This window comes from Dipodomys ordii, unplaced genomic scaffold, assembly GCF_000151885.1.
Source record: "Dipodomys ordii isolate 6190 unplaced genomic scaffold, Dord_2.0 Scaffold9, whole genome shotgun sequence".
Taxonomy (NCBI): Eukaryota; Metazoa; Chordata; class Mammalia; order Rodentia; family Heteromyidae; genus Dipodomys; species Dipodomys ordii.
The window spans coordinates 6,570,022-6,587,069 of record NW_012267225.1 but is presented as its reverse complement, the minus strand read 5'-3'; the positions used below and the strand labels follow the sequence as shown (position 1 = coordinate 6,587,069).

General features: G+C 38.8%; 1 protein-coding gene across 4 annotated transcripts in view; it reads left to right on the top strand.

Moving 5' to 3' along the window:
• Zmynd11 (zinc finger, MYND-type containing 11) overlaps positions 1 to 17,048 on the top strand; it is a 97,572-nt gene that overhangs the window by 40,109 nt on the left and 40,415 nt on the right. For all 4 annotated transcript variants that reach the window (XM_013009355.1, XM_013009353.1, XM_013009352.1 and 1 more), the window contains exon 3: positions 10,069 to 10,228. In XM_013009355.1, coding sequence (XP_012864809.1) covers positions 10,069 to 10,228 — 160 coding nt within the window. The remainder of the gene's footprint in view (positions 1 to 10,068; positions 10,229 to 17,048) is intronic.

The window sequence follows — 17,048 nt, the reverse complement described above, 5'->3', positions numbered from 1 at the left end:
TTCTGTGAAGTGCTACAATTTGTAGAGGCTCTGAGTGAAGGTGGCTGGCAGGATTTAGTGCTAGGGGAAGAAGCCACAGCGGTTTCATCATGTATATAAAGCAGTCAGTTGCTGTACTAGAGTGAACCATAGCTATCTGTGAACACTGTACTAAAACCATAAGCAGAATGTAGCTGTGTCTCGAGCAGTCAGGTTCCCAGAGTTAACGGTCTCCAAAACAGCCCTCTGTCCTCTCATGTGAAACAACTCCCTTTTTATTGAGCCTGTGGTGATTTTGCATCATTACACAGATAGGTTATTTGCATTAGTTGTGTTGTTATTTTGAAATGGTAATTTTTTTTAAGTTGGTAACATTTTGGGATAGACCTAATTAATGTGAGAAGATTTGAGCAAGCTATAAAATGTAGAATCTATCATTGTTGAAAGGGAGACTTTGAATTAAAACTACTCTCTTTTTATTATATGGAAGCAATGTTAGTAAAACAAGTAGTGGAAAAATGTTTGTTTTCCCCTCAACTGAAAGGTATGAAAGTAATACCTACTTGGGTTTAAAATAACTAAATTCTTTTGACTTTTAGTTAAAGATTCTGCATAAAGAAATCATACTTTAAGGAAATTTCTGTATGGATAGTTTGGGGGTAATCAGGGAAACTCTTCTGAGGAAAAGCTATCTTACGTGCATTTACTATTAATGAAAATTATAATGAAAAAGAGGGGCTCTTTGTTAACACCATTAGTTCTCTTCACAGTGTATCTCTATTCTCTGTACACTGTGATCTGTTTGTATTAGCTCAGAAGTAAGTCAGATTAAAGCTCCTCATTCTGATTAGGCTGAATTCTGAAGAGGGCATGAAAAGCCCCTAAAATGTTCACCTGTTCTTGTTGGCTTTATTCTTATAGAGACTCTAAACAAGTGAGTGATGCATAAGTACTGGCATGTGTGGTACTTGTAGAGTGGACCAGAGCTGGCCAAGGATTGTGGTACTGTAGGACCCCTTATAAACAACTATATAGCAAGTGCATCCTGCGTTATCTCCCCTGTGTGCCTGTTGTGTTATGCCCCTCAAGCTGTGAAGTGTGGCCTGGAGAGGGGTGGAGGCAGGTACAGATACAAGCTCTCAGATGGCTCTGATGCACTGCTGATTTCAGATCTCCTTGTTCTAATCAGTGATTGATGTGAAGATGGTTTTCAGTTCTGTGTGCTTCAGTCTGTTTCTAGGTTAGACCTAATCAGGGTTCTTTAGGTTAGCAATGCAAAGCCTGTGGGTTTTGTTTTTGTTTTGTTTTTGCTCAGATTTCCTTTCTTTCTATGCCTGAATTACAGTTTTGCCTTTGTCCCTATGAAGCTGTCAGAAACTGTTTAGCTCTTGAATCAGTCAGTTGGTGCTACTGGAATCAGCAGTTGCTCCAAAGTAAGCGAATTGTTTTTGTTTTTGTTTTTACTATTTTTAGTTTTTCTAGTTTTCAATGGGAGAATTGCTCTCAATAAACCTAATCAATTAATGCTGAGAGCAGTAATACTCATCTCCACATATGAGTGTATATATATATACATACATAGATACATATATTCAATCTCAAGTCTCATTGTATTATATTATATTGTATTATATAAATCTCATTATATATAATACTCATTTTATGTATACATGAGTATTTTCTCATAGCATTGTGTTGTTTTGAAACATGAATTAGTTCTAAAGTATATTGAGTGAATATAATAACTTATTTTACTATTGTGGACATTGAGTTCCTTTTTATTCCATTGGATTCCCTTTGAGGAACATTTTTTGACATAGGTCATGTACCTCGCCTACAGCCATTTCCTGGAACTAGAATGGCGGCTTCAGGGTCATCTGAGAGCTGTGGGTGCATCCTGCTAGAATGCTTTCTAGGAAGCACGGTCCAGCAGCAGTGTGTCCACTACCTTCACCAATGCTGAGAATACCGATCTCAAACACCTTGTGATTCAACATGGGAAATAGTCTTTTAGCATTACATTTGAGGGTATAAGCTTGCTATACTCTATGTGCTTGTCCTGAAGAAATTCCACATCTTTTACTAGTCAGCTATCTTTTTGTGTGATTTCCACAGATTGTATGCACAGAGACCTCCTGGCATCAGAAGATCTCCCCAATATTCACTTGTATTCCCACCTTCAGTGTTATGATTATGGTGTCATTTCACAGTTCACAGAGGCTCAAGGAGCCAATTCTCTGCCTGAAGGTGTTTATCTAGATTATTCAGAATACACTTGGCATAGATTTGTCATATTACCTTCAAAATGACAAAATTCTCATACCCCTTGATTCCATGAGCATGGTAAACCCAATTATAAGAGCTATTTGGACATTCCAGCTTTTGTCATGTTTTAGTGATTAGAAAACACAGTATCTGGTGGCAGACCACACTTGCACAAGTTGCAGTCAGTCTTATTTTCCCACTTGTGTGCTCATTTCCCAGTACCTTCATTCCAAACAAGACCCCAGGGTTTCTCAGAAGCAATACTAGAAGATACTGAGATAGGAGAGATAATTACTCCCAGGGAACTATGACTCATGAGAGTTCTTACTTTTGTAAAAATGCTAAGCAGAGGCTTATAGTATGAAGAGTGTGTATGTCTGTCTGTGTCTGGAAGCAGGTAGAATCATTTCAGAAGATGAAGCCTCTTAGGGTTTTACAGTGTGTTGGTTTTATGTGGATGCACTTTGGTACTTAGCAGCAAACAGATGGGTGAGCTAGGGCCCTGAGGCAGTGGGAGGAGGGCTGCAGGAGTGGAAGTGAATAGGAGAAATGAAGACGTTACTGAAAACCCGTTCATTTAAATATTGGACATTTACATATCATTTTATGACTGTGACCAAGTAAAATTGAGATTGAGATTAGTAATAGACCTCAAGCCAGATTTCTACTTGTGCATATTTATTGGAAGAAGGTAAGTCCCAGGGATGGATTAGTCAGTTTTTGGGTTTGATTTTGTGCTGGTCCTAGGGCTTGAACTCTGGGCATGGACACTGTCCCTGAGCTTTTTTGCTCCAGGCTGGCATTCTACCACGTGAAACTCAGCTCCACTTTTGGTGCTTAATTGGAGATAAGAGTCTCACAGCTCAGGCTGGCTTCAGACTTTGATTCTCAGACCTCTGCCTGTTGCAGTTAGGAGTATAGGCATGAGCCACCAGTGGACTGGGTTAGGCAGCTTTTAAGAAAATGAGAGATGTGAAGTATCCTTCACCTGAACTGTTAGCCAGCTATTTTCACATGAAGCAAGCCTGCCAGAGTACTTGATGGTCTAAGAAAATGAGTAATGAACTGAAACTTTTGTTATATGTGAGATATCACATAAATCACTGAACCTTCAGTTTGTTTGTGAGTAATTCAAGAAAGTCTTAAACCGTGTCAAGTATACTTGTACTGTAATGCTTACTCAGAGCAAATTACTCTTCTGTTTACTTAATATCTACAGTATTCTGGTTCAACTCTAAGCCTTTTCTCTACTTCTGAAGAAAAATACATGAGCATTGACTTCTTTGAACTTGTTTTGGGTGCTCGGACTAGGGCTTGAACTCAAGGCTTTCACTTTCTTGCCAATGGATGGTACTCTACCACTTGTCACAACCTATAGTCCAGCATTTTTGCTGGCCAATCGATATGGAGGCTTTCTTCCAGGTTTTCCTATCTGGCTGGCTTCCCTTGGATCCTCCAGCTCTCAGCCTCCTGAGAGGAAGGCTAGGATTGCAGGTGTGAGCTGCTAGAGCTCACACTTACTAAGGATAAAACAATCTTTTTGTAAGAGTAGGAATTATTTCTTCAAGTTTATTAATCTATTGCTAATAATAGACACATCTTAGCCTTTGGATGATATTTTGAATATTTATATGATCATTTACCCTTTATCCTCATTTGCCTAAATCCAGCTTTCTGCTCAGAAAAACAATGGTTACCCAGGGTGGAGTGGATCAGTATTGAGATATTTCCTGCATTGCTGCTGGTAGGTCCTGCCCATCAGCCTATACCACACCTCCTATCCTGTCTGGTCTCTGCCCCATGAAGAGGATTCCTGATTCCAGTGTACATCTTGTCCCTCAAACACCAAAATAGGCAGCCAAATTACCAAAATACATTGCTATACCTGACTTCAGTTCTTTTTGAACTAAGAAAGTTGAGCCACACATATTATCTGAGAAAAAAAAACGCTGAATGTGATTTACCATTACTTTGAAGACATTTGAATGCACAGAGGCTTGGAAAACCCGTTAGTATGATGAATGTTCATAGATAAAAATATGCCAAGGAGGGCTGGGCAGCAGTAGCTCATACCTGTAATCCTGTCTACTCAGGAGGCTGAGATCTGAGGTTAATTAGTTCAAAGTCAGTCCAGGCAGACATACCCAAGAGATTCTTGTTTCCAGTTAGCCAGCAAGACTGTGGCTCAGTGGTAGAGTACTACTCTTGAATGAAAAAGCAGAATGAGAAATCTGAAGTTCAAGCTCTAGTACAAGAAAGAGAAGAGAAAAAAAAAAGGAAAGGAACAGAAAATACAAACAAAATGTCTAGGAATGTGAAATAAGACCAGTGCAAGACTCTTAAGTTCAGTTCCCAGCTCCATTAAAACAAAACCAAAATGCAGGTATGCAAAGAATTTTTAAAATTACCTTCAGGTTGCATGCATATGAAAGATAAAGAAATTTCTTGTTCAGACTGGGGTCTGCTCCTCAAGATAGCTCATGCAAATGCAAGCATTAAGCAATCTGAAAAAAATACCACAGATCTGAAATTCTTTTGGCCGCAATCATTTCTTAATTTCAATTTTTGGCAATATTGGAGGTTGGACTCCTAGCCTTGTGTCTGCTAGGCAAGAGCTCTACCACTTGAACCACTCTTACAGCTTCTTGGTCCTAAGCATCTTGGATAACCTGTGTTAAGTAGGAGCTCTTTATATATTAGGAAGATACAGGACTTAGGTCATGTCTTATGTGATGTGTATGACAAGTTCATTTCCCAGCTTCTCATTTAATTTTGGCCACTGTGTTTCTTATGAAGAAGGTAGAGTTAGTACTTTTGTGTAAAGATGTCCATCTTGTGTCACTTCTGGATTCTGATTCTTGCTTTCTTTTTTTTCTTTTTTGCGGTAATTCTGGGAAAGAACAATGCTGGAAAGAAAGGCAAAAAGAAGTATTAGACTGAGCTATTTATTGAGGATTTGTACTGTATTAAGAATTTGCCATATAATTATTAGTGGATAAATGTTTTAGAGAGAAAATATTCTGAATAATGAGGAATGGGGGAATATTATTGTTGTATTATTATTATTATTATTATTTGTGGGATGGTGGAGGAAAGAAGGACCCTATGCTTGGGACTGTGCTGCTGCTGCTGCTCCTCCTCCTCCTCTTCTTCTTCCTCTTCCTCCTTTTTTTCCTCCTGCTCCTCCTCCTCCTCCTCCTCCTTTTATTTGTAATAGAGTTATTTTATAAGTTAGCTTGACAGCCTTTGTGGCATTCTTGACAGTTCTTTATATGTAAAGGTTTGTTATTTTGTGCAAATGTTTGTATCTGAATTCTTTTACCTAAGATCAGAAATTAATATATTTTATTTATTCAATAAATGTGACATACAGGTAATATATTAAAAGGTATATATCATAACCAATGGAAGCTTTAATTAAAAAATAACCCAAAACAGAATGCAAACAATGGATGGGCCTTATTTTTGATCCAGTCTTCTATCTTCTTTTGATTGAAGAATTGAGTCTATTAATATTTAGGTTATTATAGAGAGATGTGTAATGTTTCCTGCCATTTTCTTGATTTCCTATATTTTGTTTTATCCTCTTCTTGTGTTTACTAAATTGATCTAGTGATTTTTGTGTGATGTTTTTCTTTGATTTGGATTCTGTTTCATACTTAGGTTGTTTTTTTTTTCCACACCAATGTGAAAAACCATCTCCAGCGTTTTCTTCTAACAATTCTGAAGTTTTATCTTTTTTTTAATGTTTAAATCTATACTATATAGAATTTAATTATGGGTGCAGACTGAGATAGGGCTTTCTCCTTTTCCTCCTTTTTCCTCAATTTAGTTAATCAGTTTACCAAGTACCATCCCCTGATTAATCTTTCTAGCAGTAATTCGGAAATCTGGCTTTATTACAATCAGAATTGCTATTTTCTTCCCTTTTTGCACTGATGGCATCTCACACTTTTCTTCATGCAGAATTTGTCATTTCTCTTACTGTGCTCTTCTTCTTATTGCTGTTGTAAATAATGGTGATCTGGTGATCTGATCATCCGTTGTTGTTTCTAGGCAGGATCTTGCTTCCCAGCCTAGGCTGGCCTCAAACCTGCCACTCTGTTGACTCAGCCGTCCAGGTGCAGGGACTGTCAGGCTGCGCGGTACGGCGCCCATCTGATTTTCTTTTAACTTGAGGCTGGGTCTGTAGATCAGTGGAAGGGCATCTTCTACATTTGTTGTTTTATAACTAGCACTGTTGAGCATTTTCATTGTTTTTTTAAAATTTTTATTCTAAAGGCGTTGTAAAGAGGGGTTAAAAGTTAGATAAGTCAGGTATTGAGTATGCTTCTTTTTGAACAGTGTCACTCTCTTATTTTCTCCCAGTTTTTTCCCTCCCAACTCCCTATCCCCCAAGTTGTATAGTTCATTTCTTCATTATTGTTTTTAGATCTCTTTGCACCTTTTAGATTAACTTTTTAAAAGTCAATGATTGTTTGCAATAGGTTTTAGAATAGGTTTAGAATAAATTAGCAGATATATTTTATTTAACTATTTCATATTCATGTTTAATTTAATCCACATTTTTGTGTATATGAACAGGGAAGAGAATGAAATTTTCAGAATTCTTTTCTGGCAATATTTCTTCCTTCTCTCTCCCCTACCTCCTCTCTCCCTGCCTGGCTAGGGTATGATGAGCTCAGCCTTGGATTTAATAGGCAACCACTCTACCATTTCAACAACTACCCCACCCCCTTGCCAGTGCTTTGTACTTTCCTGATTTTAGAATAGCATTTTGCTTTTTGCCCTGGGCTAGCCTGGACCTCTCCTTTCCTATTTATCCTCCTTCATATCTGGGATGACAGGTAAGTACCACTGCAACCAGCTTTTGATTGGTTGAGATCCGGTCTGGCCAACTTTTTACCCAGGCTAGCTTTTGATTACAGTCCTCCCAGGGTCAGCTTCCCAAGCAGCTAGGTGAGCCACCACCCCAGGCTCTTTAAAATTTTATTTTTGCACTATAACAATCCATGCCCTATTTTTATTTCTGATTAAAAATTCAGTGTGTAGGATTCCAAATCTTACACACTGTGATCTTGAACCCAGCTTCATTTGAATTACATTTATTGTATACTTTTCTCATTCTTTTTCTGTTACTCTACTGGTTGAGCTAATGCTCCCCTTAGGGCCTCTTGGTGGTTAATTGGAGATAACAGTCTTACAGATTGTCCTGCTCAGGTTGTCTTCAAATCTTGATCCTCAGATCTCAGCCTCCTGAGTAGCTAGGATGACACTGGCAGCTAGCTTGCTGATTGTTTTTTTACCTAGAGTCTCATGAACTTTTTCTGCTTGGGCTGACCTCAAACCATAACCCTTCTATTCTCAGCTTCTAAGGTAGCTAGGATTATAGGCATGTGCCACCAGTGCTAGCTCCCATTCATTTTCAGTCTTTCTGACTTGTTCTTAATTTTAAGAAACTGTTAAACATTTATACTTTTTACCATAAGAAGACGAGGATTTCATTTGAATCCTCATCCTATGTTTTGTTTCTATTGGTTTTTGTTTTTTGGGTTTTTTTTTGGGTCCAGTCATGGGGCCTGAACTCTGGGTCTGGGCACTATCCCTCAGCTCTTCAGCCCAAGGCTAGCACTCTACCACTTGAGCCACAGAGCCACTTCCGGCTTTTTTCTTTTTGCTTATGTGGTGCTGAGGAATTGAACCCAGGGCCTCATGCATGCAAGGCAAGCACTCTACTACTGAGCCACCTTCCTAGCCCAGTTCCTGTTGTTTTTATGCTGTACTACATGGTATGTTTTGTGTAAGTCCAGATAATTTTAGAAATTTTGTTGTTCTAATGATTATCTTTATGAATTTAAGCAATACATTGAATCCCTTAGGACAGTTTTTGGAGAATCTTTTGACTGTCAAAAAAGTGACAAAATTAGTGTATTTGGATTAATTCCTCATTTTTCTCTGGTTTTGTTAATTATGGCATATCTCCTTTGTCAGGATTTATGTTCTGTTCTGTTCGCTAGACAGAATCCTCATGTTTCTTCTGTCTTAGTCCTTCAGTTGTGAAGGTGATGGGTGAAACAAGATTTTACAAAGTAAGCTATCTCCTAAGCAGAAAAAAGTAGTCTTTCATGTACTGAAAACATACACCCTTATCATTAATCCTTTTGCTGCAACTTTTTCTGTTTGTTGTTGTTTGTCTGTTTGTTAAATTTCATCCTCTAAATTCAGATGGATGAATTTCAAAATTACCTGTTGCTTTGAGCCTGAATGACAGGCTAATATTAAGTAGCAGCTTCAGGAACAATTTGAGTCCTGTGTTACTACTTTGAGGACTGCACAGGTGTCACTTTCCTGTCTTTCGGTTGAGAACATGTAGCTGAGAAGTCCAGCCAGTCTGATTTGTCTCATGATATGTTCTCATCTGAATAGGCAAAAGGCCCTCTGAAATCCAATAGTTTGCCGGGAAAAAGTAGTTGTTGGGGTTTGTTTGGAGGAGAATGGAGAATGGCTCAAATTGAAATATATCTATAGTATTATATTTCTTTAAGACATAAGAAGAGATACAGCTTTAAAACTAGGTAGAAGTAGATAGATTCAGATGTGATATAGAATGTGTAAGCCAAATATTGCCATGAGCATGGAGGGAATGTTACTGTTTCTCTCTACCATCCAGAGCATGTTTGATATAGTTTACTTTAAAAATGCCATGAATCTGAAAATCGGGAAAAGACATTTTCATTTGATCTGTCACATTGTACATTGGTGCCTCCTTCATATGCAGATATACCTGTCTAATTCCATATATTCTTTGGCATTGTTTTCTGAAATTTGAGTAAGTGCATGTGTGCACACGTACGTGTGTGTGTGTGTGTGTGTGTGTGTGTGTGTGTGTGTGTGTGTGTGTGTGTGTGTGTGTGTGTGTGTGGTTTTTAGGGTTTGGGTTTGTTGGTTTGCTTGTTTGTTTTTTTTTTCCAGTCCTGGGGATTAAACTCAGGGCCTGGACATTGTCCTTGTTCTAATTTTGCTCAAGACTAGCACTCTACCACTTGAGTGTCAGCTCAACTTCTGGCTTTTTGGGGGTTAATTGGATATAAGAGTCTCATGGACTCTCCTGCTGGGCTGGCTTCGACTCTAGGCTTGTGGCATGAGCTTCCAGATGAGGAAACTTACTTTACAGACTATCTTTGTAATTCCAAAGCCTGTAACCGAAAACTGTAAATCTAACTTGAGGCTATAGAGTGAAAGTTAGTGATTGCTCCAGAGGCTACAAGTAAATGAGATGTTTAACTAAAATGTATTAAATAACTTATACTTGCTGGTTTGGGGCTGTTTTGAACAAATATTTCTGTAAACATAAAGAACAATTTAGGTTTAAAACAATCTAAGAACATGGATTGATCCTTCCTTCCTTCCCTCCCTCCCTCCCTCCCTCCTTCCCTCCCTTCCTTCCTTCTTTCCTTCTTGCCCTCCTGCCTCCCTCCCTCCCTCCCTCCTTCCCTCCCTTCCTTCCTTCTTTCCTTCTTGCCCTCCTGCCTTCCTGCCTTCCTGCCTTCCTACCTTCCTGCCTTCCTGCCTGCCTTCTTCCCTCCCTCACTACCTCCCTCCCTCCTTCATCTTTCCACCCTCCCTTCCTTCCTTCCCACTCCTTCATCTTTCCTTCCTCCCTTCCTTCCTTCCTACTCCTTTACCTTTCCTCTCTTCTCTCTTCCAGATCTTATAAATAAATGAGTCATGAGTAAAAGACGGGCAAATCTCCTTCATTTTCTCGTCTTTCCTCATGCTGTGTCCCAATACTGAATTGTAAATTTGCATCTCCTCTGTGTTCAGGTATATGTCTCGAGTCCACGGTATGCATCCAAAAGAGACGACCCGTCAGCTGAGCTTGGCTGTGAAAGACGGCCTTATTGTGGAGACGCTGACAGTGGGCTGCAAAGGGTCGAAAGCTGGCATTGAGCAGGAAGGGTACTGGTTGCCAGGAGATGAAATCGTAAGTATAACTGAGAAACATGAGAGTGGCAGAGCTCTATGGTTTTTTTAAAAACATTATTTAGCTACAAGCTGTAGAAAATTCATTTTCAGAAGTTTAACAATTGTCATTCATGTTAAGGCTCCACATTGGCAGAAAGGAGACTTCTGATATTTTTGTAAGAGGGTACATTAATAGCTGTATTTTTTTAAATCTAAAAAGTGAGAACAAAATCCCTTTTGACCTGTGCACAAATGATGGTACCTCTGGGCGCTTTCTCAGTAAGGAGAAGTGTTTGAGTGAAGGATAATGCAGGCACCCTCTGGCCAGGTGCGAGGACCACCCGGGCCCTACGCACCACCGTCTCACTGGCACCAGATGGCACAGGACTCAGGACCGCACTCTAGCTGAGGCTAGAACAGAGCCAGAGGCTTCTGGTGTCTGTCCCCTGGCTGTTTTTTCACCAGTGACAATTGTAGTTGTTGTATACCAGAACAGATGTCTAATGAGAAAAGCAGAAAGTTTTTTATTTCTTTCGTTTTCCCTAGTTTTCCTAAATTTAACTCCTTTTCTTAGTGGTAATATTTTACTCCTCTGATTTCTTTCAGTGCAGACGTCACACTGAGAGTCACATACAGTAGTAGTACATTTTTTCCTTTATAAAGATTACTTTTGTGTGTAATATATTTATTCTGCCATATTTTTGATGTTCTAACGTTAGAAATATCCTAATTTTTATGAACACCGCTTCAAATGATCGGTTCCAAATATAGTAGATGTTAATTATTTTAGGCTTTAAAAATGGATTTAAAGACAAGCTATAAATAAATCAGAAGAAGTAGACTTAGTAATTGAGTGTTTTGAGTGCTCTATCACAAATTCCCTGAAATCTAAAATTATTAAGACCACACAAAAATCTTAAGATCAGTTCATCATGGGAAAGTTCCCGCTCCCTTCGAATCCCCTCCTTCTCTGCTCTGCACAACAGAGCCAACCTCATGCCCTTCTGTGAGGCCTGGAGAGCAAGGTCATCCTTGTAGCTGCTTGCCACACAGTTGTGGTGCAGATTTGTTCAGATTTACACCAGTTTTGGCCAACTCAATCTGTGCTTCAAAGCCTCAGGGAGGAAAAATGTTTTTAATGAACAGAAAACATCTTTACTTGCATTGCAATTGAAGTGAAAATGTTCATTTCAGCACAGGTTCCCTCCCTCCCCCCATAGAGTTTTCTTTCAGAAATCTAAAGCAACAAATCTAGGCAAGAAACTTTGGGGACATAATAAAAATAATTGACAACTAGTTTATTGTATAATCAGAGTAATCCAGATCATGTAGATGTCTCACCCCTAAACACTTGGCTGTCTGCAGGTGTCATTGCAGAAGACTAAGCTAGCATCTCAGGTCTGTAGTAATTATAGAGGCAGGAGACCCCATCCACACAAGATGGGGTACAGACTTCCCTAGAAGTGACTTTCTCTCTGCTTTCTAGGTTTGTGCTCCTCAAATTGAAGTTTTCCATGTTCAGTTTAACTCAACCAGCAATTAATCATCTTATTATTACATGCTCATAATTACTTAGGTCCTGTATACTCTTTATGTTCTTAATGCATATATTTTAGTATCATCTTTTATTTCCCTTTTTTCTAGCTGAAGTCTTACATTAAACAATTCTTATTTACAATACATTTTATACTAAATAAACATGCATAATATAGCTAGATATATCAGATTTATGCCCAGATTAAAAAGTGTGTAAGTGTTTAGAATTCAGTTACTGTACATAAGCATGCACGCTGCAGTCTGCAGGGTTCAGGTCCATCTCGGGTATTCACTTAGGTATATAAATAATAGTGAGGAACATTGGAAACCTCATTCGTTTTGTCTTCAGCTGTAATGTGAGCATGGTGATATCAGCCTTATTTAAGGACTAAATGAAATTATCTACATAAAACATATATAGATAGGGTCAGAGCAAATTTCTGACCAGTCAGTTAAGTGAGCTTACACTTAGGTAAGCAAGGAACTGGTAGCTCATGCCTGTAATTTTAACTTAGGAGGCTGAGATTCCAGAACTGTGGTTTTAAGCCAACCCAGGCAGAAAAGTTTGTGAGACTCTTTTTTCCCCCCCTTCATTAACCAGCAAAAAAGCCCAGAAGTGGTAGAGCACCAGCCTTGTACAAAAAAAAAAAAGAAAAAGAAAAAGAAGCGAGAGTTCAAGGCTCTGAGTTTAAGACCCAGTGCACATATACACACAGATTTACTTGTCACACAGCAAGTTGATGATGCATAAAAATATTGTGTACTTCAAAGTATGTAAAGGAATGAACTTTAAATGTTCTTACTACAAAGAAATGATAAACATTTGAATTATGATGTTAATTATCCTGACTTGATCATCTCCACATTGTAGACATGCATTGAAACATTACTTTACCCTACATACAGATTATTTATTAATTAGAAGAAAATAAAACTTTAAAACACAAGGAAATACCTATCTAGAGCTCATCAAAAGCTCATGAGTTTATTAAAAGCAAAAAATTTTACTGAGAATTTTTATTTTGTAGCATGTGTCCTCAAACACAAATCAAACACAAACACCTCTAATGTCTTAATTTAGACAAGACTTGGAAATAATAGACTGATTGCACTTTCATGTCATTGTCTCCACTGCCTACACAGGCAGTTTTCATGCCCTAATAACACTAGCAGCTCGTGTGATTAGCTCTGTACCTTTAACGATACAGGTAGCTCACACTTGGCCAGCTTTGTGTGACTGTATTGACTAGATGGCCCACATTTGTAGGCCAGGCATAAGTTGGTCAGCAACAACTTTAAGAGGCATTGTTCACATCATATCAGGCATGGTCTATTTGTTTAATGTTTTTTAACAGGTCTCTAGTATGTGACAGTACTGTAAGGGGTACACCATAAGATCTTCAGATGGATGGCTCACTCCCCTTTCCTCACTGTGGGGCCAGCTCTGTTTGCATGCCACCTGCTGGATCTCTCCACCTTTTATGTGGTGTAGTTCACTTTAGTGACCTAAAAACTGGGTCTTCTGCCTTACTCGTTGTCTTGTTGACTTCTGACGCAGAATTGAGAAACAGTCAAGAAGGTACATATAGTTTCGGGAAGGAAAGTTATTGGATATTTTAGTAGTTTGTTTTTAAACACTTAGTTCAAAGTCACCACGATTCCTCACTCAGGCAGTCCTGCCATGCTAAAAATAGATGGTAATACTCTTCTTTTCCCCTCTATTACCTGTAAAAAAAAATGGTAGCTGTAGAATCAGAGGTGGGACAGAGTTGTGTATCTTGCGAAGCCGTCACATCAGCAGAAGCAGGCTCTGCCATCTTGGCTTTCACCATTATTCTGAGAAGAGCTGGTGGATCCTGAGTTCCTCTCGCCATACAGTTACATTGGTGTGGCTTTAATGAGAGTTGTCAGTGTTATATTTTTATTCCGTCCCTGCTAATTTTTTCCCCAAGGCTTGTTTTTAAAAGCTTGAATCTACTGAAAAACATGCCTGTCTTGAGCTTTGTTTATAGTAAGGCCAGCTACGTGTACTAGAAGCTTAGCTGTGTTTGGTAAGGCTATAAAGATGTAAGACTTGCTTGCAAGAAAGCCTGTATGTTGTGAGCCAAAGGCAGAAGCCCTCATTGTACAGAAATGACTTCTACCAGATCCGACTGATGCTCAGGCATTTGACAAGCTCATCTCAAACACTGTTCGCAGCCCCCTGTGTAGGAGAATTACATTTGGAGAAGCTATTGTAAAATAAGGCCATGCATAAGCATCTTCATGGCTATATTTTATGTATGTCCATATGAGATCATGAAAAAGTAGGCATTAAAAACGAGGCTATTCACATTTTCTAAATGGCTTGTTTAAATAATGTTAGTCAATGTACAAGCAAAATATATGCTCCAGCCAGTCTTCTTGAAGGATGAATGTGTAGAACTAGGGCAACATTCCTGGGTTTTGTTTTGAATTCCAGGTTTTCTTGAACTCTGGGACCTGTACCCTCACTCCTCTTCCCCATCCCTAAGCTGGCGTGCTACCACTTGTCCCACATGTCTTTTTTTTTTGATGATTGTCTTCCCTGCTGGCTTCAAACCTTGATCCTCAGCTCTCTCTCTCTCCTAAGTAGCTAGGATTATAGGTATGAGCCACCAGTGCCCAGCTCCTGTCAATTTTAAATGGTCATTTCCACACTTCCAGACTACTGTGTCATTAACATGTACTAACAGGGCTCAAAAGTTTATTCAAAGGTGATTTTCATAATTTATGAAATTATATTGGCAAAAGGCCGTTAGATGAGGACAAGAAGGAACTTTGTGATGTCTGACCATTTGCTGTTTTATTATATCAGGACTTGTTCTTTCAATTTCTTTCTAAAGAAACTCCCCATGTTCTTGTAGGCTCCTGGGTTTCCTCTTCATCTGCTTGCTCTGAGAACCATGGGTAATATGTTTAATCCACATTTCTTCCACCTCTTTATCCTTACAAATTCAAAATTCTATTTCTTGGGCAGAATTTTACCATTTCCCGGACTGAGCTTAGTATGCTATTTAGCTATCCTCCTAATAAATACATTAATCTCTTATGAATTATCCTCTTCACTGTAGGTGTTCACTAAGGGTGGGAAGATCTTAGTCATATCCTTCTTGTCTTATAGGAAGGCAGGTAACCTTGAGTGACAGATCATTTGCAGATAAAGCATGTCAATATGTATTTTGCAAGTGAGATAGTATTAGTTGATGACTTCCATCTGTATTCACAATTCCCAGCACAGAGCTACACTTGCATTAGACAGGTGGTTTTCATCTGATATTGAATAATTTGGTTACCAGTGTGGAAGAAGAGAGAAAGATTTTTTTTAATGTATAAAACTATTTCGTTTACATACCTGCCAGATTTGGTCTTGGGACTTCATTCCTTTCATTGTTATTATCAGTATAAAGATAGTATATGAGTTTTGGAACTTCTGCTTCTGGTTTATGCAGGTTTGTTTTGCTACTTAGGAGACAAAAGTAACTGGCTACTTAGAAGACAAAAGTAACTGTCACACATCCTGCTTCCAGTATTTTCTTTTCACAACTGTGTGAAAAGTTGATCGTGCCTAAGAAGGGCTCCCTCCATTCCTCTCCACAGGCCTGGTGCATCTGTCTACATGAAAATGTGGCCTCTCTATTGTTTGCCTTTTCTCATTTGAGGTTTTTTTTATATCCCTTTAAAAGTAAAATATGTATATTGTGGTTTCTTAAAGAGTTTAACATATCTTAGGGATAAATGCTTAAATTCTAATCCTGGAGGGCAGGATAGATACTTCTTTAGTTTCCTTCCTTCCCTCCCTCACTCCTGCTCATTCTCTTTCTTTTTTTCTTTCCGTCTTTCTGGGGTTGCAAAACAAGGGCTTGAACTCAGGGCCTCTTAGACTGGCATTCTACTACTTGAGCTACACCTCTAGCTCTGTTTTTGTTGTTGTTGTTTTTGTTTGTTAGTTTTCTGAGTATTTTTGAGATAGAGTCTAGGAATTTTTCTACCTGGCCTGACCTTAAATTGCCATTCTTCCCCCTCAGCCTCCTGAGTAGCTAGGATTACAGTGAACCACCAGCACCTGGCCCAAATGGCTTATTCTGAAAGAAACTATGGTTTGGATTCTTTTGAAATTTTAGCCTAACTCCCATCTCATAGAATTTGGACTTAATCTTCAGGAATCTCACGCTGCGCAGCAATAGCAAGAAGCAGCTCCCTGCTCTGTGCTTATAGGTGGCACTGGACAAGCTGAGCCCCCACTCTTGTAGTGCAGCCCGGCAGGGAGTGCTTGTAAAGTCAGCTCAGAAATTTGCCCCCTTCTGGTGACACTTGTCACATGTTTTAGTGCTTTAAATGCAATATTCAATGCCCCTTGGACATTGTTACTTTATATTGTGAAATATATTCTACCCTCTTCATGTTAATTATATTTGAAACCATGCATTCTTTCCAAATATTCATTCCCAATCTGTCATGCAAACATGAACGATCATGTGGTTACTCAGTAAGGACAGCATCACTGACAATTAATTAGAAATCACATTTACTACAGCTCTATGTGAGTTTAAACTATAACATACTCACACCCTGAAATTATTCTTGCTGGCGTAAAAAGTTTGTTTAGCTCAAAATATTTGGTCTCACTATTCTTTTTCATTTGTATTGAGAGTGTATATGCATTCTTTCTTTTTTCCGTCTGATTTTTGTTTGAGCAATATTGTAACATTTTATCTTTAAAATAATATTTAAAATCACTGGAAATACTTAACCATCAATTCTCACATCTGTGTAATTAGCTTGAATTTGTTAGCAGTTAAAATAACCTAGAATCACAAAGCACTAGCTGTGCATTATGTCTGCCTTGGAGCCCGCTATCAGGTAGTGCAATGTGGGTCTGTTCACCAAGTAGAAATAGGAAGTGACTTTAAGCAATTGCCTTGACTTGTTGAGGAGGCTGGGATGTAGTTTGGAATACCTTCCCCTAACAATTCCTCAGGTACTCCCCTGCTATGTGATGGAACACCCACCTGCCAAGCTCCAGTTCATTTCCAAATTGTAGAGAATAATAATTCATGTTCTACCTAACTTATAGAAATGTGGAAAGCAAATGTGCTGTTGAATTTTAAAGGACTTGGAAGAGATGCACACCTGTGTAGTTAGAAGTGTGTCATTGTGGCTTGGTCAGTTTCCATTTTGTGCATTCAATAGATAATAACATGAGTTCACAGTTCCTGAGTGCCTGGGTTGTGCCAGGCTCTCTTTCACATGCTCTGCACATGTGAATCCATTGCTTTTTACCA